This window comes from Phocoena sinus, chromosome 4 (genome assembly GCF_008692025.1).
Source record: "Phocoena sinus isolate mPhoSin1 chromosome 4, mPhoSin1.pri, whole genome shotgun sequence".
In the NCBI taxonomy this organism is placed as follows: Eukaryota; Metazoa; Chordata; class Mammalia; order Artiodactyla; family Phocoenidae; genus Phocoena; species Phocoena sinus.
Genome location: NC_045766.1, coordinates 77,433,802 through 77,461,464, shown reverse-complemented (window position 1 = coordinate 77,461,464; position 27,663 = coordinate 77,433,802). Strand labels below are relative to the sequence as shown.

At 37.3% G+C, this 27,663-nt stretch overlaps 1 protein-coding gene across 1 annotated transcript in view; it reads right to left on the bottom strand.

Moving 5' to 3' along the window:
- POLQ (DNA polymerase theta) overlaps positions 1–26,948 on the bottom strand; it is a 115,220-nt gene extending 88,272 nt beyond the window's left edge. Inside the window, exons 1-10 of the mRNA XM_032631419.1 lie at positions 26,645–26,948; positions 25,987–26,166; positions 23,940–24,070; positions 22,344–22,500; positions 20,623–20,731; positions 12,455–12,674; positions 9,834–9,981; positions 7,293–7,439; positions 5,371–5,583; positions 699–841 (exon numbers count right to left, since the gene is read on the bottom strand). Of these exons, the coding sequence (XP_032487310.1) occupies positions 699–841; positions 5,371–5,583; positions 7,293–7,439; positions 9,834–9,981; positions 12,455–12,674; positions 20,623–20,731; positions 22,344–22,500; positions 23,940–24,070; positions 25,987–26,166; positions 26,645–26,825 (1,629 nt within the window). The 5' untranslated portion in view covers positions 26,826–26,948. The remainder of the gene's footprint in view (positions 1–698; positions 842–5,370; positions 5,584–7,292; positions 7,440–9,833; positions 9,982–12,454; positions 12,675–20,622; positions 20,732–22,343; positions 22,501–23,939; positions 24,071–25,986; positions 26,167–26,644) is intronic.
- Positions 26,949–27,663: the final 715 nt, after the last annotated feature.

Here is a 27,663-nt window from a genome sequence, read left to right as displayed (position 1 = left end):
CATGCTGGTATAGGAATAGAAACTTTTTTGGATGACTACATGAAACAGTTAAAAGGTGTTTACCTTTGAGGACTCTGAGCAAAAGGTTTTATTTTTCACTTTAGATACTTCCGTCTGTAGAAGTTTGCAACTTCTAATTGTGTATTTGTAATTTAATTTTAATGTCAACAGGTATTATCTGGATGGAGGAACTAAGGTCCATTTTTGTCATCATTTTTTTTTTTTTTTGCAGTACGCGGGCCTCTCACTGTTGTGGCCCCTCCCGTTGCGGAGCACAGGCTGCGAACACGCAGGCTCAGCGGCCATGGCTCACGGGCCTAGCCACTCCACAGAATGTGGGATCTTCCCGGACCGGGGCACGAACCCGTGTCCCCTGCATCGGCAGGTGGACACTCAACCACTGCGCCACCAGGGAAGCCCTGTCATCATTTTTTTAAATTCAGAAAATAATAAAGAACATCTAAAAAATAACCATCTGGCATTTGTGATTTAATACACTGTTTTGAAGTAGATTCATATGGCACTAGCTGTATTAAACTCCAGGAAATAACTATATAAAGTAGAAGAGGTTCAGACTTGGGAAGGCTATAAATAATCTCATAAAGAAACACAAAACTAAGATTTTTCACATACTAAAGTTCTATCATTGTACTACAGGAACAAAAAAGCAAATGGTAATTTAGTGAACTCTCTCTTACCTCTAAAATAGCTCTTATCATGCTCGAAGTTACTTCTTCTCCTTCTTGTCTTTGCAAACAGCTGCGAACAGGTTTTAGAGATCCCTGAAGTAGAGCGATACCTTTTGATTTCTCAGAGTTTTTACAAATTAAGATACTCTCACCTATAATCAAAAAAAACTATACAGTTGCAGAATCCCAACACGTTTACATAAAATACCTGCTAAAGAGAATTTAAACTGGCTTACTTGTTTAAAAGGAGACAAGAGATAGTGGTTGTTATAGTCATATAATTATCACTAATGTTCTTATTTTCTGAATTTTGGATTGAAGGGGATCAGAATATGCTACACCAAAATATGCCACTTTAGCATAAGGATTATTTTGACCTGAAGCCAATTGGGAAGCAGCAAACATAGAAAGAGCTCTTTGCTTTCTCCCTATTTGCTTAGAAGCAGGACATAAATTTCTCTGTGAAGGTGTTCCCCTTCCTGTCTCTCACAGCAGGAGGACAATTCTTATCACTGGAGACAAAAAGTCAGTATTGAGATGGGTGTGCACAAACCTCACTAAAGAAACCTTAACTTGCATTAAACTCCAGCATATATCTACCTTCCCACAATGTACCACCCCCTAGAAGCCCAAACCCCTTTTCCTTTGTCTTGTCACTTCTCTACAATTCATCAACCTTTGTTAAAAGGGTATATAAGCCCCCAGCATCTAACTGCTTCTTTAGATTTTTACTTTTCTATTAGGGACTCTGTGTATGTAAAAAATTAAATATTAACATCAAGTCAAATATGTATGGCTTTTTTCCTGTTAATCTGTAATTTGTCAGTTTCCTTTGCAGGCACTAGGCATAGAACCTAAGAGGGTAGAGGAAAAGTTTTTTCCTTCCCTACAGGATTAACTATTGTTATTGAATAATTAAGTATATAATAGTAATAGATATTTTGAAAACTATAAAGGAAAATGCAGATGCAAATTATTACTGGTTATGAAACTGCATACCAGTCCCTGTGTCCCTGTCCTTTGAAGTAAAAAGCTCCCAGGCCTCCACTCAGTCTCAAAAGGCTGGCTCAAGAGTTAATGATTAGGAAATGCAAAGGTGTAGAAACAAAGAATAGCTGTCGGGCCAGGAAACTGGTAACAATTTAGACTATAAACCAGCCACAAAGCAGTCACCGAACTCTCAGTTCCCTGAAAGATATAGATAAAAGGTCTAACACACGTTCTTAACTTGTTCTATAGGAAGCAGACCCCCAGATGAAAACTGCTGACTGCAAGCATGTAGACCCCAGACCAGCTGAACCCAGAAAACTGGTGATGCTTGAAACTTCACCTTGATGCCAACCAATCCGAGAATTGTGCAAAAGCTGCTCATGCACCCGGAAGCACCCTCCCTCACACTGCCTTTAAAAGCCCTTTGCCTGCACCAAGATGTTAAGATCGTTTTTAAGGACGCTAGTCCACCATCTTCTCCTTCTCAGTTAGCTGGCTTTTTCGAATAAAGTCACTTTCCTTGACTCAACACCTTGTCACTTGACTTACTGGCCTATCGTGTAATGAGTAGCCAAACCTGAGTTCAATATCAGTTATACATGATGATAATATAAAATCAAAAATATTAACAGATACCTAGAAATCACATTATAACACTCACTAATTTAAATGCTTTAGGCTATTGAAACAATCAAGTGAACAAAAATATGTGAAAGCACTTATTAATTAAATACATATACAGGACTTCCCTGGTGTCACAGTGGATAAGAATCTGCCTGCCAATGCAGGGGACACAGGTTCCATCCCTAGTCTGGGAAGATCCCACATGCCACGGAGCAACTAAGCCCGTGCTCCACAACTACTGAACCTGTGCTCTAGAGCCCGCATGCCACAACTACTGAGCTAACGTGCTGCAACTACGGAAGCCCTCATGCCTAGAGCCCATGCTCCACAAGAGAAGCCACCGCAATGAGAAGCCTGCACACTGCAATGAAGAACAGCCCCCACTCACTGCAACTAGAGAAAATCCGCATGCAGCAACAAAGACCCAACGCAGCCACCAAAAAAAAAAAAAATTAAACCTTAAAAAAAGTCACTAAGAAAAAATATATACAAATATACAATTTATACAAACATAAACACTTATTACAACAATTAAAACTAGAGAAAACTAATTTTTTTTCAAAAATGAATCCAATAGTAAGGGAAAGGAAGCAGTAAATAAGATATTCAACAGGCAAAATGAAGGCCATTTGCATTAGAGAAAAATAAAAATAAAAGTAGCATTGTGGTGGACTATACTAACCACCCAGGCAGAGAGAAAAATACAGATGATGCTTTCTTAACACTGCCAAATTGAGAATCAAGATAGGAAAAATATAAGGAACTATAAACTTGATAACCATTGGTTATTTACCCCAAATATAATTACAAAAAACATAGGTGCCATCAGAACAAACAAACAAAAGCCAGGTGAATAAAATATACCACCTGGTTCTTGTGATAACTATAAAACAACCCAGCTTAAAACAAAAAACCTACCTAGAAAATGGATCAACTAGCATTAGCAACAAGGTAAAAAGCCACTTTGAGCAGTGTAAAGCTCTTCCAGGCTTTGATTCTTCAACAAAATAGACAACCCTTTTTCAGGATGAGCAAGATTTATGAAAATGCCCCAAATAATGCCAGTATATATGTCCAGATCCCATTCCCACCTGCCTAGTGAGGCTGTATCCATATTATAATTGAGAAGTCAATTAGAATCAAATCATTCATAGATTTGATATAGATAGATCTGCAAACTTTTTAACTGCAAGTCACTGTTTTGGCACAAAGCACCATCATCCTACACTGGAAGGTTCCAAAAAATCCAAAGAGAGATTAAAGAGTCATCTAAATAAAACTCCATGAATTATCCAGGAAATATTAATATCATTTATAAAATGCAAAGAAGTTACAAAAATGCTACACAGTCCAAAAAGAATGACCAAGTATTTAAATCTTCATAATTGATATGAAACCCTTTATTTGCACATTCCCCACTTAAAGAAATTCTGAGCAAGCCATATGCCATCCTAAAATGGAACATTATGCAAAGTCAAAATCTCAGAAGTTTCCAAGACCTCAGAAACAAAGTTGTTGTGGTATATTTTAGTATTGTTTGAATGTTATCTGATTTAAGGCTTGATATTAGTCCAGGATGCCAACCTTCCTATTATTCTTCCCCATGAGAAAGATAAGCACAAGCTAAGAACATAGCAAGGCAAATAAAACCTCCTTATCTTTACATCACCTTGAAGACCCTCTGGCCTTGAAAGAAGAGTATCTATGTAAAATGAACTTACACTCCACTCTCCAGAGTTGTGAGTCTACTGAGAAATGAAAATTGGAGGAAGGACAGAAGGAGGCAGTTAGGAATGAGAAGGGAGCATCTCAGCTCTTCCTCTTGCCCTTTTAAAACACATAAATGTAATCTGCATATTTCGTAGATAAAGTAAGAGACAGAAGCAGGATAAACTTATTTGATGCCTTTAGTAAGAGAAATCCAATGAGTTGGAAGGTTTGTTTAATCAACAAACTTCTTAGGGCTTAAAAGTGAGGCAGACCAGTGGCCCTTCAGGGATTACATACAGACGAATCATTTGCTACTAGGGCTGAGACTAATACTTGCCCCTAATAGCCATTCTCTCATTCTTTCTTTAATAAAACCCCTAAATGTTAGATGAACACAGGGTCACTCGGCTAGATTATATTCACCAGCTTCCCTGTAGTCAGGGAATGTAAACATATGACTTAGTTCTGGCCAATTGTGTGTAAGGAGAAATACTAAGTGCAACTTCTGGGAAGTGTCCTTAAAGGGTAGGATGGGCCCTTTACTTCCTCATCTCTCCTTCCTGATGACTGAAATGCAGATGTGATAACAGAGACTGGAATAGCCATCTTATACCACAAGATAGAAACTATATTGCTGAACACGGAAAAACAAACTAGAAGAAAGAAAGTGTGACAGAGAATGTTCCTCTCAAAGTTCTTTAATGTTAGAAGACTCAACAATTTAGTCATACCCAGAATAATGTAGCAGGCAAGAAATAATATTTGCTGCTATCTTCATATTTAATTCAAACAAGCCTCTTCCCTATTGCTTAAGACAAAAGTTTTGTTTGCATTGCTGGTAATATTATCATCACTTGCTGACACAAAATAAGAAACTGAAAAAGTGTTTTCAGAGCCAGCACCAATTTAGAAAGAGAAAGCGGGTACATGAAGTTGCTATTCCAAAAGTGTGCGAGTACTCCCCGGCTCTCAGCATCCCTATTTGAACTCTTACAGCAGGCACCTAAACAGAATTAATACCCATAAAAATTAATCCCTTCACTAGCACAAAATAGTAGATGATACTGGAAATTAAGTCATCTTACAGCTAATGTGATGTCATCTAACATAATACTGAATCATTTCACTGTATATAATACAAAAGAAAATCTTGATTCTACATTACTAGACAATCAATAGTTGATGATATGAAAATTTTAAGTTATACTCATATAAATATTAAACAAATCCAAAAGGATGACATTAGTGTTTTGGATAACAAAGAAATACAGCATGATAAGAAATGGGTTGCCATTCAATTTCAGGTAGACTGACACTGTCCTTCAGCAACACTATTACAAAATTCAAACTCACTTACCTACTGTGTCTACTCCTTTCCTGCCAGCACGACCAACCATCTGCTTGTAAGTAAGAATATCTAGAGGTCGACCACTGAAAATAGGAGTCCGAATGATTACACGACGTGCCGGTAAATTCACCCCAGATGAAAGAGTAGAAGTTGCTGCCAAGACCCGAATCTGACCTTGACGGAAGGCTCCTTCAATGATATCCCTCTCCTCAAAAGTAAGACCTAAAAAAAAGAAATTACAATAACATATACTTATTAACATATAATGAAAATATTGTACTTGATCACTTACAAATGGATCTGAGAATCTGTTACAAGCATGTAAAGATTTTTTTCAAGCTATTGTTATAACTGTAAACAAAGAAGTAATCAAAGTGTACCAATTTAAGAGTATAATCTGCCAACCCTTGTACTGTATACTGTACTTCTATCTCATCTTCTAGACCAGGGGTTATCAAACTTTATCTGTAAATATTTTAGGTTTTGCAGGACAGATGGTCCCTGCTGCAACTACTCAACTCTACCACTGTCACGTGAAAGCAGCCGCAAAACAAATGGGCAAGACTGTGTTTCAATAAAACTTTATTTACAAAAACAGCTGGATTTGACCAGCAGACTGTAGTTTGCTGACCCCTGCTCTAGACAAGAACTCCTTGAAGGTAGAGACATGCCTTATGACAGTATCTGCAGGGTCTATCCAACACCATGGTGAGACACATAAATAAATGTCTGAAAAATAAATACATGAGTAAATACAGCACATAGAAAATGTGCTCTCTCAGCACATGAGAAAAACAGCACATAGAATACACACTTACGTGGCTTATTTTTTATTTTCTTTTATTTTAAAAAAAATCAAAAGGATTGGGATTCTAGTTTGTAAATAAGTTGTGGGTCCACCGGTATTCATTTTATTAGTATGCATTATAAGTTATATACAATGAAAATTTTTTATGTGTTTGTGTGTATAGGTATATATATATATTTTTTAAAATTTTATTTATATATAGCACGATAAAAACTTTAAATAAATTGAAAAGGTTAAGTTCCTAATCATAGAAACTATATATTCTTTTTTTCTTTTTTACATCTTTATTGAAGTATAATTGCTTTACAATGGTGTGTTAGTTTCTGCTTTATAACAAAGTGAATCAGTTATACATATACATATGTTCCCATATCTCCTCCCTCTTGCTTCTTCCTCCCTCCCACCCTCCCTATCCCACCCCTCCAGGCGGTCACAAAGCACCAAGCTGATCTCCCTGTGCTATGCGGCTGCTTCCCACTAGCTATCTACCTTAACGTTTGGTAGTGTATATATGTCCATGCCTCTCTCTCGCTTTGTCACAGCTTACCCTTCCCACTCCCCAGAAACTATATATTCTTAATCATATCCTCAGCACATATCATCATTGACAGATCATACCCTGAATGAAATTATTCAATTTGGTGACTGTCATAACCCTTGCAATTTTGACAACCTAGGTATTTGGTTTTTAAACACTTGTAGCCCTCTCAAAATATAATATGACAAATTCTAAACTTAATTTGATTTTGATATACTCGTGAGAATATTTCTAATACCCCTTGAGATAAAAGGAAACAAAGTGGCATAAAATTAGGATAGCAAGTACCACTCTAACCTAATTTTTAAGAAAACAAAGTATAGAAAGGTAATAATTTTAGAATTCATTTCCCCAATGGTACAAGAAAGCTTATATCTAGTATTTATATACCATACAGATAAGTAAACCTACATGTTATTCTTATTCTTGTTTAACCTTAATCACACAATTTCTTAAAATAAAATCTAAGAGTATTAAGTGTGGTTAACAAGAAATCAAATGCAAATCAAATATAAAAATAAAAATGAAGAAATTATAAGGATTCTTGGAGGGGGCTTTTTAATAACATATTATAAATACGGATACCTGCATGATGAAACGCTACTCCCCATGGCACAGTTTTTTGTAATACAGAGTCCAGTCCTGAAGGCAAACGTTTTAACTGATCCATCACTTCTAGGAGGCCCTTTTGTTCCAGTATCACTGGTGGAAGTTCAGATGATCTTACCAATCCTGTCACAAAAAAATCATCAACACTGTCACCTCCCCTTGGACCTCTTTAACTGCTATCTGCCTGAGTCATGACAGAGGGCAATGGTTCTGAAACTACTACTTATAATAATCACCTGGACGGGGCTTCTCCGGTGGCGCAGTGGTTGAGAGTCCACCTGCTGATGCAGGGGACACGGGTTCATGCCCCGGTCCGGGAAGATCCCACATGCCACCGAGTGACTGGGCCCGTAAGCCATGGCCGCTGAGCCTGTGCTCTGCAACGGGAGAGGCCACAACAGTGAGAGGCCCGCGTACCGCCAAAAAAAAAAAAAAATCACCTGGACATCTTTTAAAAATACTGATGCCTGGCATTCACCTCTGGACTTTGTGATGCGATGCAACCTGGACATAACAATTTTTAAATCTCCCCAGGCAATTCTAATGTGTACCAAAGTTTAGGAAACACTATATCAGGGTGAGATCAAGCCCACAGGAGGAGATCAAAGAAACAGCTGAAGGAAGGAGAAAATTACAGATACTACCACTCAGAGACTAAAAATCAAAATCCTCGCTCAAAGTGTGCCCCACCCCACCAAACCAGCAGTGTCAGAATCACATAGGAGCTTAGTTCTAAATGACAATTCTTCTAGCCTTTTTGGCACCAATGTGGTAATTAATCATACATTACCCTCTGTTTTTGCCTCTATGTGTAACTTCCCCCAGAAGACTTAGATGCAAGAACTGTTTGCTTAAAGAATTTCTTAGACTTTTGGATTTCTGAACTAGTAAACCTTCTCATAGAATATATCTTATATTTTATATATTTTTAAGTCTTTTAGGTAAACTTTTCCTAAAATTTTGAGGATCCACAGAGGGTTGCCAAAGTTTTATTTCTCTAAGAACAATTTAAAATTTTTTTTAAATTATCATTGATTCCTTATTTCAAAAGAAAAGTTATTTTAACATAAAAAAATTAGTAGGGATAATTTCAAAATTTAAACTTCATCTTTATGAAAAATGTGCTGCCATGTCTTTACTTTTCTGGTGAAAAGTTCATCATAGCCCAGGCTCCAGTCTAAGCACCAGGATTTGGGAACCACTGCTATAAATCAAAATAACGGAGCCTCAAGCAAAGAAAATATTAATAATGTTTCTGGTTATTAAGGAATATAAGTTATCATGGTTCACATAAAAAATATAAGTTGGCATAATAAGAAAGTATCAATTAAGAGGGAACTAGAAGAGATATTAAAACGTTGGATCAGAGTCTACCCAATATAACTTCAGGCAAAGTTTACTTATTGGAGTTAGGCTTGAGATATCCATCACCTGTCCTCAAGATGCCACTGTCATAACAAAGTCATAAAATATCACAGTATTCTGTAACTAGAACTGGTCTCTGTCTTCCCTACACTTATCTTTGACCCCAAGGGACCATAAGCTAGTATTCATCCTAGAATCAGTAAAAATATATATTAATGGTTATAGCAATATACTAGATCAATACTCTGCAATAAAAAAGAAACAAATTGATAAAAGTAACAATCTGGATGAATCTTAAAAATATTATGATGAGTAAAAGAATCCAGGCACAAAAGACACATACACACAATATGACTTCATTTACTATATGAAATTCTTAGAAAAGACACAACTAATCTAGAGTGACAGAAAATATATGAATGGTTGCCTGAAGCTGGGGATAGAGGGAGGAGATTGACAGCAAAAGAGAACATTTTAGAGTGACAGAAATGTTCTACATGTTGATCACAGTGGGGGAGTTAAACAGGTGAACACATTTGTTAAAATTCATGAAGTTACACACTTCAAGTGGGTACATTTTATTCCACATAAATTCCACCTCAGTAAAGCTTCTAAAATATTGGGTTGGCCAAAAAGTTCATTCAGCTTTTTCCATAAGATGTTATGAACAAACTTTTTGGCCAACCCAATACATGTGTATATATGTATATGTACATATGTGTGTGTGTGTGTGTGTGTGTGTGTGTGTGTGTGTGTGTGTGTATGATTCTTTTTAGAGTTACAGTTTGGAAATATAAAAAAGATATGACTGCTTTCCCCAAAAAAATGTGTATATGTGAAGTTTTTTATACAATTTAGGGGCTCCAAGGTCAACGTCTCAAAGCCCATAGATCCTAGATGAAGAACCTCAGTATATACCTGTAGAAATCCAACATTTTAAAATTCTGAAGATTAGTCTAAATGTGTGTACACATCGTCTGTAAGGAGGATAAGGAGATGATTAGTCACAAAAGCATAGTTTTACAAAGGAGTATACAGTAGGCAGGTGGTGGCAATGATGAAAGAGAGCCATGCTTTGCTAATATAATTATTAACATTACTTTCAAGCAAATGTCCTAAGTATGGAGGCTTTCACTGCTATCAGTAACTTACCCTCAGCTTGATGGTGTAGACTGTAAAACGCATAGGCAATGATATCTGCCAACTTCTCACACCATTTCTTTGACGGACAGAAAAGTAATACTGAATGGTTATCACGAATGGTCTCATAACATAAACTCACGACATGGTCCTCATCTCCCTATAAAAGAAAGAGAAGTTGCCACTATAGTAGTACTTTCAAAACATTTTCGTATCATTTTAAAGTCATTCATTTTGCTTCAAGGGAAAGGTTTTTCTACTCAAAGGCATGATAAAAATCAGTTACACAAAATCAGTAATAAAACAAAGAAAAAGCAGAAAGAGAAGAAAATAAACTTCCTTATGATGCAAGGTGAGTAGGAAATATCTTATATTCATTCAACTAATATTGACTGACCTCCAACCCTCAGGTAATGGGGATATTATGGTGAGTAAAAGAAAGTCAAGGTACTATCTTTAAGGAGTTTAGGTCTCACTGGGGAAACATATTAAAGTACTAAACAAACAAATGTAAAATACAATCATAATACGTACTATAAAAGAGACTTTTATGGTGTTTTGAAGCCTCATATTTGACATAAATTTGAAAGATCTGAAAGAAAGGTTTCCCTGAGAAACTGATGATTTAGCTGAGACGTGAAGAATGGGAAGCATTATCCTAATGAAAGGTAACTGGGGGATAGAGAACACATCTCAAGCAGAACAAAGAGCATTTGTAAACACCCAGTGGTGGCCCAGGGAGTTCTCAAAACTGGAAGGTCAGTGTGTGTAACTGGATTAATTCATTAATCCATTCACTCATTAAGCAAATATTTACTATGTGCCATATATTGTTCTAGGCACTGCGGATGGAGAATAAAGCAGAAAAACAGCTCTGCCCTCAGAGTTCTTCTACTCCAGTAAGAAAAGATAGATAAAAACAACAAGATAAGTAAAACGCGTAGTATGTTCAATTTTGAAAAGTGCAAAGGGGAAAAATAAAACAGGGAAAATAGGAGGAATGGGAGAACACAGCAATTTAAATAAGGTGGCCAAGGAAGGTCTGAGAAATTGATATTTGAGTAAAGGTCCAAAGGTGAAAGGGTAAACCCTACTGATGCCTGGGGGAGAAAGCATTCCAGATAAAGAGAACCTGAGGTGGGAGATTCTTGGCATATTATGGAATAGCAAAAAGGCTACGGAGGAAGTAAGAAGGAATATAGAAACTGAAGTCAGCGCACTAAGGGAGTGGGGCAGATCATGCAGGGGCTTGTAGGCTACTTTAAAGATGTTGGCTTTCATTCTAAATGAAACAGGGAACCATCACAAGTTTTTGAGCAGAATGTGATATTCATTTTAAATAGGTCACTAGCTCTTGATTTAAGCACAGACTGAAGGGGACAAAGTAGGAAGCAAAGAGATCAATTATGAGTCTATTTCAAAAATCCAGGTAAGAGTTGTAACATTTAAATGAGGTGGAGGCATAGGCATGATAATAGAAGAAGATTAACAGGAGAGTAGATGAATGTGTTTACTTATATACTTAAGGTAACCAAGGCACAGTCAGGTGAAATTTGGGGTACAGAGCGAAGCAACTAAATAAGATTCCATACCAGGCATGCAGAAGCTACAAATGCATACCTATGACGGTACTAAAACACATGAATTTAGTCCTATTCCTAGTTCTAAACTTACCCTTAACTTTTTCAGTACTCAGAGGCACTGCTCGGCATAAAAACAGATCCCTCGCAGCACAGATCATGAGTCAGTCCTTTAACCTCAGTACTGAAGAATCAGGCTTAGAAAAATATTGTGAACTAAATGTTTTAAAGTGTATTTAGGGGTGTGCGGAGGGGATATTTCTCAGGCCCTTTCTAGGTGCTAGGCAATTTTTTTAAATCAAATTTCATTCTTACAATACTAAATACAAGTATTACATCCCATTTTATAGATGAAGACACTATATTCAGAGGAGTTATGTGATTCAACTAATATCATAGCCATATCAAGTATCCCTATGAAGTATCAGAAGTAGGTCTTTCTGACTCCAAAAAATGAATTTTCCACTCTACTATATTATACCTATAACATTAAACAAAAAGTCAATTTTCCACGTTAGTGTTTAGTGTAAACAAAGCCATAAGAAAATCTTTTTCCTAGTTAAAAACAAAAATCTACAAAATTTTATACTTACACTTATAGGAAATGATAATACTTAAATTTAAGACACAGCTACATTTCCTCTCTCACCAACACCACCAATTCTTTAATATGAAACCAATTAGCTTAGCATTAGGAATCCTTCTAATGCATATATAATGCATAATCAACTACTTTGCAACCCCCTACTTTACTTAACTCAAAAACTGTTAACTTGGGCTTCCCTGGTGGCGTGGTGGTTGAGAGTCCACCTGCCAACGCAGGGGACACGGGTTCGTGCCCTGGTCCGGGAAGATCCCACATGCCGCGGAGCGGCTGGGCCCGTGAGCCATGGCCGCTGAGCCTGCACGTCCAAAGCCTGTGCTCTGCAACAGGAGAGGCCACAACGGTGAGAGGCCCGCGTATAGCAAAAAACAAAAACAACTGTTAACTTGTGAGAAAATGCAATCAAACACAAAGGTACTGGTGGTAATTATATAAAAATAATGACTTACCTTTACTTGCAGCATGGGTTGAAATTCCCTCACAGGCTTCAATGAAGAGTCATAAATAGAATTTCCAATTTTTACTGATTCCAGCAGTGGTACAGGGCGAAAGTCAGTGTGGTAGAGTTCAGCATTCAACCAGGAAGCCACAAGCTCCAAATTTGGGAGAGTAGCACTCATGCCAACAATCTGCACGGCATTAGACAGAGGACTGGCTAAATATGCCTGGCTGTGAAAAACAAATGAAAATGATGCTAAAAGACACACAGTACTAATTACAAATGGTGCTAACAATATTCTTGGTCGTGTCCTTTGGTATATACGTGCATAAATTTCTTTAGGGTATATACCTAGGAGTAAAATTGCTAGGTCTTATATTATCTTGATTTTATTAGATAATGTCCAACTGTTTTCCAAAGAGACTGCACCAGAGTTACACCCCTGCAATCCATGTGTGTTTTTTCCCCGTTTTATTGAGATATAATTGACACACAGCACTGTATAAGTTTAAGGTGTACAGCATAATGATTTGACTTACATCATGAAAAGATTATCACAATAAGTTTTGGGAACATCCATTATCTCATATAGATACAACATTAAAAAAACAGAGAAAAGTTTTTTCCTTGTGATGAGAACTCTTAGGATTTACTCTCAATGACTTTTATATATAACATACAGCAGTGTTAATTATATTTATCATGTTGTACGTTACATCCCTAGTACTTAGTTATCTTATAACAGGAAGTTTGTTCCTTTGTCTACCTTCATTCAGCTCCTTCTCTCCCCAACTCTGCTTCTGGTAACCCACAAATCTGATCTCTTTTTCTACGAGTTTGTTCATTTTTGAAGTATAATTGACCTACAACACTGTTAGTTTCTGTTATACAACACAGTGATTCAATATTTCTATACATTTCAAAATGATCAGCGTAAGTCTTGTTACAATATGTCATCATACAAAGCTATTAGTTATTAACTATATTCTCCACATTGTACACTTCATATCCATGACTCATTTATTTTGCAACTGAAATTTATACCTCAATCTTCCTCACCTATTTCTTTCCTCCCCACAACCCCCATCCTTCTGGCAACCATCTGTTCTGTATTTTTAGATTCCACATGTAAGTGAAATCATAAAGTATTTGTCTTTCTCTGTCTCACTTATTTCACTTAGCATAATGCCCTCTAAGTCCATCTATGTTGTTGCAAACAGCAGGATTTCCTTCTTTCGTATGGTTGAATAATATTCCATTGTATATAAATACACCATGTTTTCTTTATCCATTCATCTATTGATGGGCACTTGGTTGCTTCCATATCTTAGCTATTGTAAATAATGCTGCTCTAAGTCTAGGAGTGCACATATCTTTTCCAAATTAGTGTTTTTGTTTTACTTCAGATAAATACCCAGGGGTAGAATTGCTGGATCATATGGCAGTTCTACTTTTAATTTTTTGAGGAATCGCCATACTGTTTTCCATAGTGGCTGCAGCAATTATATTCCCACCGAAAGTGCGCAAGGGTTCTCTTTTCTCCACATCCTTGCCCACACTTGTTATTTGCTGTCTTTTTTGATAACAGCCATTCTGACAGGTGTGAGGTGATATCACATTGTGGTTTTGATTTGTATTTCACTGATGATTAGTGACGTTGAGCATCTTTTCATATGCCTGTTGGCCATCTGTATGTCTTCTTTGGAAAAATGTCTATTCAGACCCTCTGCCCATTCTTTTTTTTTTTTTTTTTTTTTTTTTTTACAAATTTATTTATTTATTTTTGGCTGCGTTGGGTCTTCATTGCGGTGCGTGGGCTTCTCATTGCGGTGGATTCTCTTGCAGAGCACGGGCTCTAGGTGCGTGGGCTTCAGTAGTTGTGGTGCATGGGCTCTCGAGCGCAGGCTCCGTAGCTGTGGCTCGCGGGCTCTCGAGCGCAGCCTCAGCAGTTGTGGCTCACGGGCTCAGTTGCTCCGCGGCATGTGGGATCTTCCCAGACCAGGGCACGAACCCGTGTCCCCTGCGTTGGCAGGCGGGTTCTCAACCACTGCGCCACCAGGGAAGCCCCTGCCCATTCTTAATTGGATTTTTTTATGTTGATTGATATGAATTCTTCATATATTTTAGATATTAACCCCTTACTGAATACATCATTTGCAAAAATCTTCTCCCATTCAGTATGCAGCCTTTTCATTTTGTTGAAAGTTTCCTTTGCTGTGCAGAAACCTTTTAGTTTGATATAGTCCCATTTGTTTATTTTTACTTTTGTTTCCCTTGCCTGAGGAGACATATCCTAAAAATATTACTAAGAGCAACATCAAAGAGCATACTGCCTATTCTTTCTTCTAGAAGTTTTATGGTTTCAGGTCTTGATTTAAATCTTTAATCCATTTTGAATTTATTTTTGTGCATGCTGTGAGACAGTAATCCAGTTTTACCAACACCATTTATTGAAAAGGCTGTCTTTTCACCATTGTTGTATATTCTTGCCTCCTTTGTCATAGATTAATTGCCCATAAAAGTCTGGGCTCATTTCTGGGCTTTCTAATCTGTTTCACTGATTTATGTGTCTGTTTTTATGCCAGTACCATACTGTTTTGATTACTGTAGCTTTGCACTATAGTCTGAAGTCAGGGAGTGTGATGTCTCCAGCTTTGTTATTCTTTCTCCAGACTGTTTTGGCTATTCAGGTCTTATGTGTTTCCATACAAATTTTACAATTTTTCATTTTAGTTCTGTGAAAAATGCCATTGGTATTTTGGAAGGGATTGCACTGAATGTGTAACTTGCCTTGTGTAGTATGGTCATTTTAATAATATTTATTCTTCCAATCCATGAACACAGTATAGCTTTCCATCTGTCTGTGTTGTCTTCAATTTCTTTCATCAGTGTCTTATAGTTTTCTGAGTACAGGTCTTCTACCTCATTAGTTAGACTTATTCCTAGGATTTTTATATATATATATATTGGAGTATAGTTGATTTACAATGTTGTTTTAGTTTCAGGTGTACAGCAAAGTGATTCAGTTATACATATACATTTATCTATTCTTTTTCAGATTCTTTTCCAGTATAGGTAATTAGAGTATTGAGTAGAGTTCCCTGTGCTATACAGTACAGCCTTGTTAGTTCCCTATTTTATATATGGTAGTATGTATAGGTTAATCCCAATCTCCTAATTTATCACTTCCCCCCACATTTCCCCTATGGTAACCATAAGTTTGATTTCAAGATCTGTGAGTCTGTTTTTGTTTTGTAAGTAAGTTCATTTATATCATTTTTTATTAGATTCCATATATAAGTGATATTATATGACACCTGTCTTTCTGTGTCTGACTTACTTCACTCCTTACGACAATCTCTAGGTCCATCCATGTTGCTGCAAATGGTGTTATTTTGTTCTTTTTTATGGCTAAGTAATATTCCATTGTATATATGTACCACATCTTCTTTATCCATTCCTGTTGATGGACATTTAGGTTGCTTCCATGTCCTGGCTACTGTAATTAGTGCTGCAGTGAACATTGGTGTGCATGTATCTTTTCAAATTATGGTTTTCTCCAGGTATATGGCCAGGAGTGGGATTGCTGCATCATATGATAGTTCTATTTTTAGTTTTTTAAGGACCCTCCGTACTGTTCACATAGAGGCTGTACCAATATACATTCCCACCAACAGTGTAGGAGTGTTTCCTTTTCTCCACACCCTCTCCAGCATTTATAGTTTGTAGAATTTTTAATGATGGTGATTCTGTGTGAAGTGATACATCATTGTAGTTTTGATTTGCATTTCTCTAATAAATAGCGATGCTGAGTATCTTTTCATGTGTTTTTTGGCCATCTGTATTCTTCTTTGGAGAAATGTCTATTTAGATCTTCTGCTCATTTTTTATTGGGTTGTTTGTTTTTATGATATTGGGCTGCATGAGCTGTTTGTCTATTTTGGAGATTAAACCCATGTGGGTCACTCTGTTTGCAAATATTTTCTCCTATTCTATGAGTTGTCTTTTCATCTTGTTTATGGTTTCCTTTGCTATGCAAAAGCTTTTAAGTTTAATTAGGTCCCACCTGTTAATTTTTGTTTTCATTTTAATTACTCTGGGAGGTGAATCCAAAAAGATCTTGCTGCAATTTATGTCAAAGAGTGTTCTGCCAAAGAGTGTTTTCCCCTAGGAATTCTATAGCATCTCGTCTTACATTTAGGTCCTTAATCCATTTTGAGTTTGTTTTTGTGTATGGTGTTATGGAGTATTCTAATTTCATTCTTTTACATGTAGCTGTCCAGTTTTCACAGTGCCACTTATTAAAGAAACAGTCTTTTCTCCATTGTATACTCTTGCTGCCTTTGTCATAGATTAATTGACCATAGGTGCATGGGTTTATTTCTGAGCTTTCTATACTGTTCCATTGATCTATAAGTCTGTCTTTGTGCCAGTACCAAACTGTTTTGATTACAGTATGGTACCGGAACAAAGCTTTATAGTATACTCTGAAGTCAGGGAGCCTGATTCCTCCAGCTCCATTTTTCTTTTTTAGACTGCTTTGGCTATTCGGGGTCTTTTGTGTTTCCATACAAATTTTAACATTTTTTTGCTCTAGGTCTGCAAAAAATGCCATTGGTAATTTGATAGGGATTGCACTGGTCTTCTACCTCCTTAGTGAGACTTAGTCCTAGGATTTTGATTCTTTTTGATGCAATTATAAATAGGACTGTTTTCCTAATTTCTCTGATAATTCGTGTCAGCATACAGAAATACAACAGGTTTCTATATGTTAATTTTGTATCCTACAACTTTACATAGTTCATTGATGAGTTCTAGTATTTTGGTGGTGTCTTTAGGATTTTCTGTGTATAGTTATCATGTCACCTGCAAACAGTGGCAGATTTACTTCTTCCTTTCCAATTTGGATTCCTTTTATTTTTTTTTTTCTTGTCTGATTGCTGTGGCTAGGACTTCCTTACTGTTCCACATCTTTGTTACCACTTAGTATTGTCAGTCTGTTAGGTATTTTGGACAGTGTGTGGTAATAGCTCTTTGAAGAGGTGATTTACATTTCCTTGATTACTAATGAGATTAAGCACCATTTCATGTTTAGACACCATTTGGATACCCTCTTATAAATGTCTTTCAAGTTCCTTACCCATTGATATATTACATTGTATTTTTCCTCATTGACTTGTAGAATTTTTTTTAATGTTCAGGATAATGACTTTCCTCTTTCATTAATTTTTGTTCTTGTCTTTATTATTTCTTTCCTTCCACTCTCTGTGGCATTATTTTACTATTCTTTTTCTAAGTTCTAGAGATGAATAAGTCATTAATTTTCCAGTCTCTCGTCTTTAATAATATACACACTGCATACTATCAATTTCCCTTTAAAAACAACTCTAGGGCTTCCCTGGTGGCACAGTGGTTGAGAGTCCACCTGCCGATCGATGCAGGGGACATGGGTTCGTGCTCCAGTCTGAGAAGATTCCCACATGCCGTGGAGCGGCTAGTAAGCCGTGGCCACTGAGCCTGCGCATCCGGAGCCTGTGCTCCACAACAGGAGAGGCCACAACAGTGAGAGGCCCGCGTACCGCAAAACAAACAAACAAAAAAAACAACTCTAGCTGCATTTCACAATTTCATTAGGAGATATTTTTATTATACTTTCATTCCAAACTATCTTCCTGTTTTTACTGTGATTATTTTTTTCACCCCAAAAGGGGTCAGAATTATTTATTAATTTCTAAATATGTGGGCATCTTTCAGTTATGTTTTTCTTATAGTTATTTCTAGCTTAATTCCACTGCTGTCAAAGAATATATTTTAAATGACTTAAATCCTTTAAATATGTTGTTTTATGGCCTAGCACATGATAGGGGTTTTTTTTTGTAAATGTTTCATATGTAACTGAAAAGAATATATATACTGCTCTTATTTGGTAAATATTCTACATACATCCATTAGGTCAAATTTGCTAATTGTATTAGTCATATCTTCTATATCCTACTAATTTGGGACATAGATGACTATCTGCATGTTTTCCCACATACTGCAAGAGATGTGTTAAAATCTCCCTAAACTGAAAGACAAGAGCTCCTAGATTAAAAGCAACTACTGAGTACCCAGAACAATGTTAGAAAATAGACCAACACCGAGACACATCAGTGCAATTTCACAATACTAAGGAAGAAAAGGATCTCTTAAAAACTCTCAGAGAAAAATTTTAAAATTTATACAGGGCTCCCTTGGTGGCCCAGTGGTTCAGAATCTGCCTGCCAATGCAGGGGACACAGGTTCAAGCCCTGGTCCAGGAAGATCCCACATGCCAGGGAGCAGCTAAGCCCGCGCACCACAACTACTGAGTCTGCACTCTAGAGCCCACGAGCCACAACTACTGAAGTCTGCGCACCTAGAGCCCGTGCTCCCCAGCAAGAGAAGCCACCGCAATGAGAAGCCCACACACCGCAAGTAAGAGTAGCCCCTGCTCACCACAACTAGAGAAAGCCCACGCGCAGCAACGAAGACCCAACGCAGCCAAAAATAAATAAATAAATTTATAAAATTTATACAAAGGATGAAGGATTAGCATGGCACTGCATTTCTCAATAGTAATGAGAAAAATGAAGTACTATGTTAAAAACTCTAAAAGTGTTTAAAATCTTGACATTTGTACCTGGAAAATCTATGAAATAATTGTAAGGCATTTTCAGACATGCTAATTTTTGCAAAATTTATACCCATAATAGCCTGTACACTGAAATAAAGTGGAACTTCCTAGAAGATATCCCCACTAAAATGAGAAAGTGAATCAAGAGAAATACATATGATCACAAAAAAGGAGGGCTCTGACTCAAGCAAACAGCAATGGGAATGAATGATAATGATAAAAAGAGATCTCAAGATAACTGTTGTACAGCACATATATAGATTAACCACCTATCTAAATTGGAACAACTCAGGAGGCTTTAGGAGAAACTTCTTCAAGAAAACAAATTGGGCAGAATAACAAATGTATTGGAACATACTGGGTGGAGATTTATATAAGTGGGGAAGATGCTAGAGATAAATCAATGATAAGTTCACAGAAAACCAACTCATCAAACAAAAGACATTTATTAATTTCAGAGAAAACAAAAAGTTATTTAGAAAGTAAAAATAATCATAATATACCACATGGCTCAGTTGACAACGACACTTATATAGTCATAACAGTGTAATATTGAATACTGAACTAAGCAAAATTAGAACATAAGTATATTTGAAGAATGGGAATATAATGAGAGGATAAAGAAAGACTAAGGGGCTGGATGAGGAGATCAGGCGGAGTGAGCAAAGAATATAAAAAAGAGCTAGATCTTCATCTTCCATAGTAAAAAGTCAATACATAATGTGTAAAACTAAAAACTCAAGTAGCTATATTTAGAGATATCCGTGTAAACAGAATTTTTAAAAAGCTGTAAGAGGGGCTTCCCTGGTGGCACAGTTAAGAATCCGCCTGCCAATGCAGGGGACACGGGTTCAATACCTGGTCTGGGAAGATCCCACATGCCGCAGAGCAACTAAGCCCGTGTGCCACAACTACTGAGCCTGAGCTCTAAAGCCCGCGTGCCACAGCTACTGAGCCCGAGTGACGCAACTACTGAGGCCCATGCACCTGGAGCCTGTGCTCTGCAACAGGAGAAGCCACTGCAATGAGAAGCCCGTGCACCGCAACGAAGAGTAGCCCCCGCTCGCCGCAACTAGAGAAAGCCCGCACGCAGCAACAAAAACCCAACACAGCCAAAAATAAATAAATAAAATAAATTTTTTTAAAAAAAGAAAAAAAGCTGTAAGAGTTAAAAATAGTTACCTCTGGAAAGTAGGGGATAAAGAAATGCTATTTTTCATAATTAGCCTTGACTACTTAAAAAGGATGTGCATACAGATAACAAATACAAAAACTGGATTTTAAAAAATCTATCATAAAAGTGGTGAGCAGTCAGAAATTTAAGAATGTTTTAAAAATAATCTAAAATCACTCTTAGTCTTAAGTACTTCTTTTGGAACATAAATGAAATGCTGTACATGAGTTTGTTCTAAATAAGTACTACCCTCCTCTGATGTATTTAACTCCTAGTTATTATGCACTTTTGCAAACACATTCTCAACATTCTTTAGAATCTCAGGAACTTAGTTATTTCAGGTACTTACCAAGATGCTGATTTCTGAGTAATATAGGAAATCTTAGTCAGCAGAAGTTCCAGCAGATACCCTCGGGGAGAGTCCCCCAGCATATGCAATTCATCCACAACCACCATTCCTAAAGAGATTTTCCAGATACTAGTTTTTACAGAATTTCACAATTCCAAGAATTTTAAGACTCAATATCTTGTATCTTGTACCATAAATAGCTGGCATTATAATATACTGCATGTAATACAAATTTCTAACCATAAAACAAAAATCAGATTCCACATAGCAGACAATTCTTTTCCAAGATATTTCAAGTATAATAAGTGGTCTTACCACAATGTATCCTGGATCTAGAAATCAATGATTAGCTAACTCAGGTCTAACTCAAGAAAAACTTCGTCATGTTATCAGACAATTCTTAATTGGCAACCTTGTAGAAATACATGTACGATGAAAATCAAGGACATCCACAACAATTATTCAGTGGGTTGAGTTTGCTATGGGGAAAACAGCCAGGGCAACCATACTGATGTTAGCAAGTGCTTAGAAAAACAGAATCAGATCAGGAAGAAATAAATGATTTTAAGAGGATGTTTTTGTTTGATTATGGTAGACTAGTGACTCACCCTACTATAAAACATAAATATGATCATAATTACCTCCTCCCCTACTTGGAGAATCAAACCAGTCTATGCACTTGGAATAATGCTCAAGAAGTACTGAAATTTGTATCAACGAATGCCTCCTTTAAACATTTTCATAATATCATAGTTTGTATGTGCACTAGTGTCCCCCCCACAAATCCCCCTACAAAAATAAAGACCTTTCAGACTATTTCCTAATGGTACATGATGACCCTTTTCCTCATCAGTAAGCTATTTCCAAATCATATTGTATGATGACTTATTTCAGCATTCATCCATCCAAAAAATATTTATTCTACCTAGTGTGCCAAGAACTGTGCTAGGTATAGTAGATATAACACTTAATCTGATATAACACAATCTGACAATTCTGATACAAACTGATGAATGTGATTTCTCTCTCCAAGCTTTATAGAGTGGAGCCTGTGTCTCATTAATCTTTGATTTTACTCCCCACCCCTACCCTACCCTAACTTTACCATTTAAGTTCACCAGGAAAACAATGAGTAGCTAACTGATATTCTTGCAGCTTCTATTGCTGCTATAACCATTCTCTTCCTGTTGCTACCTCTACATAGTGGGCTTTCCCAAGTGGTTGGAAAAGGAAAAAAAAAAAAAGGATTAAGGTAGAAAAGTTCCAAGCTCAAATACAGTGCCAGTTTCTATAGCTCCCTACCATTTGCCTGCTAAATGGTAGCCTCTGGGTCCAGGCCTAATCTAGATACCACAGTACCAGAATATGATAATGAATACATATATACACTAATTGCAGAGATGGCAGGTGCTTCCTTCTATTCCTGGTAAACTTTAGATAGGAAAGAAGCAATGAGAAATGACTTGAGGGTTCAAGAATACCCTCTATGCTTTGTAAAGTGCAAAAATACAAGGAAGTAGAGTCAATAACATCAGTAGGATGCAAAACTTTTTTTTTTTTTTTTTACAGAGTTCCTAACATTACAGATGCCAATTTTCACCTCCAGAAGTAAATGACAGACAATAGAATAAAACATAAGTCATACAGAAATCACAACAGCTCCACTCCATTCTATCAAAAATAGCAAGAGAAAGTATATACTTATTTTCTTATTTGCTTACCTAATAGATCCATCTTATTTTCCTCTATGAGGCGATTGATCAGACCATTGGCTCTCTCAATTGTGCAGACAGCAATATCCAAAGAAGAGAAACGCCCTGTTGGAGAGGTACTGCCCATATAACCATCTACTTTTATTCCTACTTCCTGAAACAGACTCTAAATTGAGTAAAAAGGAAAAATACAGGGGAAAATATTTGAAATTCATGAATCTTAAATTGGTTCTTTCCCAAAACATAGATATAAGTATTCAAATACATTTATCAGATTACTGTTAGTTATTCCTGGTCAGGGCACACTGGTTCTTTTTAGAATCATATACTAAAAATAAGAAGTTCAGAACTGACAAAACTCAGTACAGAGATTTTCTGTTAAGACAGAGTCAAATAAAATGGCATACTTAATCAAATAAGTTCTAAGAGCTCTTTATAGAAATTAAAATTAAAGAAAAACTACCTTAAGCACTAACATTTTTAATCTAATAAACAAGCAAGAAACTCACTCTTTCTTTAACACTAATGTAATATTTTCAGAAACAAATTTATACTTCGTGAGGAAAATATTCTCATTATCCCACTAAAGATTAGTTTTTTATACAACGGAAGAAAAGCTTTCAAAAGTCAAATGCAATGGGACTTTGATGTTAATTTTTTTAGTTTAACTTTTAACTAACATACCTTCTCAGTAAAAAGGATCATTATTTTGTTACTTTGGTCTAAGTTGAAAGGATGTTACCATGTAGAACCAGCTTTGTTGGTTATTTGACCTCTGAAATAACTGTTAAAAAGATTTATAGAACCATTGAATTTTAGAGCTGTTCATTCAATAAAATGTTTCTGAGTGTTTACTAAGTTAACCCATAGTTAACCCCATAGTTTCATTTTACCAGTGGAAAAAGCTGAGGCCCAGCAAATTATGTATCTGGCCTGAAGACACAGGTAGTGACAAAACTGGGACTAGAACTCAGATTTTTTGTATTACCACTGCAATAATCTTGGCATTCCAAAATCACATTTTTTCACTGCAGAAATCAGAATAAATTTATTCTATTTAATGAAATATTGTATTTGTAAAAATACCTTAAAGACCAGTGAGCGTCACACAAATGTATACTGTTGTCATTCATTTTTGCAGGAGAACAGGAGAAGAAAACACAGGTTTGGAGCTTTACATAAGCACCAATGGATCTTGTTCTTCATCCTCTAACGTTCCCAAATGGCCCTGCATCAGGATGGGATATGCTTCCTCAAACACACTTCCTTTCCATGCTTCAGTCTAGTCCTACTATTCACTTAAGAGTTTGATTCTTAATTTGCACTTTTATATGCTAATTAGATTACTCTGCCTATTTCCTAAGGAAAAGTTTATAAATTTTTACACAATTTTCACCGATTGCTCTTTGATTTAATGGCCCTTTCTCCTTTATGCAGTAATTTAAAAGTTTCCCCTCATAAATGGTCAACTTTTAAAGCTACATTGGGATGTAATAAAAGAAATTTTATTTTCCAATTGCTTTTATAATTCCATTTCAAATGAGTAAAGCCGAAGCTGCCAATAATAGGCCTTTCACAATTTCAAACTTAGTAAAAGAACATTACCTGGAAATAGTATTTCTTCTCTTTAGCCACAGAGACAAAGGGCAGAATAAATAGAGCTTTCTTCCGCGTTTCCAAGACCCGCTTCAAAATAAGTAGTTCAGCAACAAGAGTCTTCCCAGCACTTGTAGGAGCTAAAACAAGTTATTCGGCAAGGTTATCACAAAAAGAAGTAATATTTGATACACTGCATTAATAAACATTTTAAATCATATCCAGTAACTAAATAGCCCAAGGCTAAACTATCATTAAGGCCCCAGCTAGCATTTGAAACCTTTATACCCTGAAATGCCCCTGACTTTAAACCAGGTTTCTAAATACTCTCACAGTGAAAACAGAGACAAATAAATCTTTACATCAAATAAATGATGAATATTACTGAGTACCTAGCTTATACCTAAAGATTCTTTCCTTTAAGTACTGAACAGTTAAAAGCCCTGCTTTGGGGAAATAGATAAAATGCTTTAATACATTGTGATAGGAGCTATGATAGAAGTTGAGGGAGAAGAGCTGTAAGGAAGTTTATGGAAACAGAACTTATGAGAGCAAAGAAGGCAAGAAGAAAGGAATGCCCAGCAGAAAAAAACAGCATATGTAAAGGTCTAGAGGAAAGCCTGGTATGTTCAGATGATAGCAAGTAATTTAGTAAGCCTGAAGTATAAAGTACAAGTAGGGGAGTGAAAAAAGAGATATGAAAGTGCCACATGGAGAAGACTTTTATAATCCTACAATGCAGAGTGACAAGTGAGTTTTATGAAAAGGAATGACAAAATCATATTTATACTTTATAGAGATCACTTTTGGCTGCAGGAGCAAAGCAAGAGCAGAAAGAAAAGATTAACTAGTTAGAGAACTATTGCATAGTCTAGAAGATGATAGTAAACTAGGTAATGGACCTAAGAACAGAGAGTAGTAGCCAGAATCAAGACATTTGAGGTAACAGACACTACACTTGGTGATTAATTAATGTGAGTTGGTGAGCAGAGTTATGAATGACACCCAAGTTCTTGTTTAAGCAACTGAAACGGTCAGGCCATTCTACCAATGCCACCAACTGCCACTAGTTAGCATTAACTGAGTATTTCTTACACGCCAAAAACTTTTCTAAGCCCACACCCTGGCACTCATGCTCTCTGTGCACGTAGGCGCTCGCTCCCTCCCTCCCTCTGCTTCTCTCTCTCAACTAATTTGCAAGGTTACACAGTCAGTAAACAGCCTGAACTTATATCTATTGACAGTTAACTCTCTAATTATTTTGGCAGCCATAATGAAAATCTGGATGACTCACAATTTCAGAGAAAACTGATACAAAGGACGTACATCTTACCAAGTGATTAGATTCTAAAGTCAGTATACTAAGCACAGACGGCTAAAAATTATGTAAGTCAAAGTTGCTCTTGAAAGCTCATATAAACCTTTCATAAAGTATATTACATAGGGCTTTGTATATACAATCCTGTATAAGCAGGTCAATTTATAAACATACAACGTAAAATGTTCACACACTGAAAAGCAAGTGAGATCAACTGTGGGAAGAGCACATTTACATCTCATACTGCACACTCACTCTGGGACATGTTTTTTTTGTTGTTGTTTTTCTTTGCGGTACACGGGCCTCTCACTGTTGTGGCCTCTCCCGCTGTGGAGCACAGGCTCCGGATACGCAGGCTCAGCGGCCATGGCTCACGGGCCCAGCCGCTCCGCGGCATGTGGGATCTTCCCGGACCGGGGCACAAACCCGTGTCCCCTGCATCGGCAGGCGGACTCTCAACCACTGCGCCACCAGGGAAGCTCTGGGACACATGTTTTTTGAGAGAAATGGTAGGCAGATAATTCTGTTTAAATTGTTGGGTTTTTGCCTTCCCCCACCCTACCATCTAATGGAATTTTCATAATTTAAGTATGCATATGATGAAACTCTGCTTTTCAAATATTTTAAGACTTTATCTAGTTATAAAGCACTCTCACCCACCTTACCTCAATAGAGTGTCCTTTACATTAATAATGTCTTAAAAATAGTAGAGAAATTAACTTGCACAAATTTGAATACCTGAATAGACTAAATTCTTTCCTTCCAGGACTTGTCCAAGCAAAAGGCACTCTGCTTGCCATTCAAACATCTTTTTTACACCAAAACTGTGATATTTCTCCAGAACCGCTGTAGGAAGCCCCCAGTTTGCCAATAGCAGCTTGTCTACTTTATCGTCAGGAAACGTCTGCTTGCATTTCCCTTTTAGGAAAAAAAAGGAAATAGTTGAATTTAGTTCTAACGTAAGACTTCAGTAATTTGCTTTCCACTGTGTTTTGGGATTCCTATGTGTTGTAAAGAGGCTATTTAAAGTACATCCTGACATAAAACACATACAATATAAGGATCTGTAAGGAGCACTGGGCGCTATTAGGAGTGAATTCCCTACAGGTGATGAGATTTGGCCAACTAGTAAGTTGTTTCCGTAAATAAAGGTCGAAAAGACCCAGAAACCACTTGAAGATTACTACCAGACAGTCGCTGAATATGGACTGAAAGCTCTTCCACGTCAACAGAAAGTGACGTGCCGCACCAGGTCCTAGTCACAAACTGAGAAAGGGGAGTAGAAGCCTAGCAGGCCGTGCAAACGCGCGAGCTCCGCGCGGTGAGGACACCTCCCGACGAGTGGCCCGGCTGAGCTGCCTACCACGCCCGCTGCCCACGGAGTGCCTGCGAGTACCTGCAGCTCTGGCCGGCGGGCGGCCGCGGTCCTTCAGGCTGCGTCTCAGGCCCGGGGGCGGGCTCAGCACCGGCCCCGAGAGGAGCAGGGGGCTGTCACTGCTGTCACCGCCACTTCCCGAAAAGAAGTCTGAGCCTGGTGCTGAACGTCGGCGTTTCCCACTCCAGCGCGTCAGATTCATCGCGAAATCTTCTCGGCCATTCAGGGAAAGGCACAGTCCCAGCGTCCTCCCGCTCGGAAGAAACGAAAGCTGGCGACAGGTGCGGCCGCCATCTTCCCGCCACGGCTTTCAAACTCAGGCCTCCCAGCCCGCCCCGGAACCATAGAGTTCCCAGTGACGAGAGTAACCTGAGGACCATAGAATCGTGGGGAAGGAGGGGCTCTCGCTGGTGTCCTAGACCTCCGGCCTGTCACCTCGGTTGTCGGATAGTGAAAGAGAACCAGACTTGGACCTAGATTAAACGGGGGGAAAAACCAGACTCAGTATATATAATCTCCAATTATAATCATACTGGCTTAAAGTTTTTCCTTTTCTTTTTGTCCATGTCTGGTTTAAATAGCAAGTTTATGTTAACTTCATAAAATGAACTGCCCATAATAGGTAGAGACGTAGCTCTATTTAACATATTGTATTTTTAAAACAATTATTACAAATTATATGTGCAAAATATTATACAAGTAAAATTTAGGATTTAGAATGGAGTGCAATTTACTCCTGCTTTACTTTCTGCTTTATAACAAGATATGCGAACATATGTATATGTATAACTGATTTACAGATGGTAGGGCAGAGGTTATTTCTGTACACAATTTCTACTTTAGCCATCATACGCTGTGAGGAATATGTGATGGAGAGATAGGGACTGCGGCCGATAGACCTCTTAGGTAGTAGAACGCTGCATAGAAGGGGCTCTGGATGTGCCCGAGTGATCATTCGGAGCCAAGAGTTTGTTGATGGATCTGTGCTCTACCTTTGGCAAGGTAGAATCAAACGAGTTCTGGACTTAGATTGATGCCAG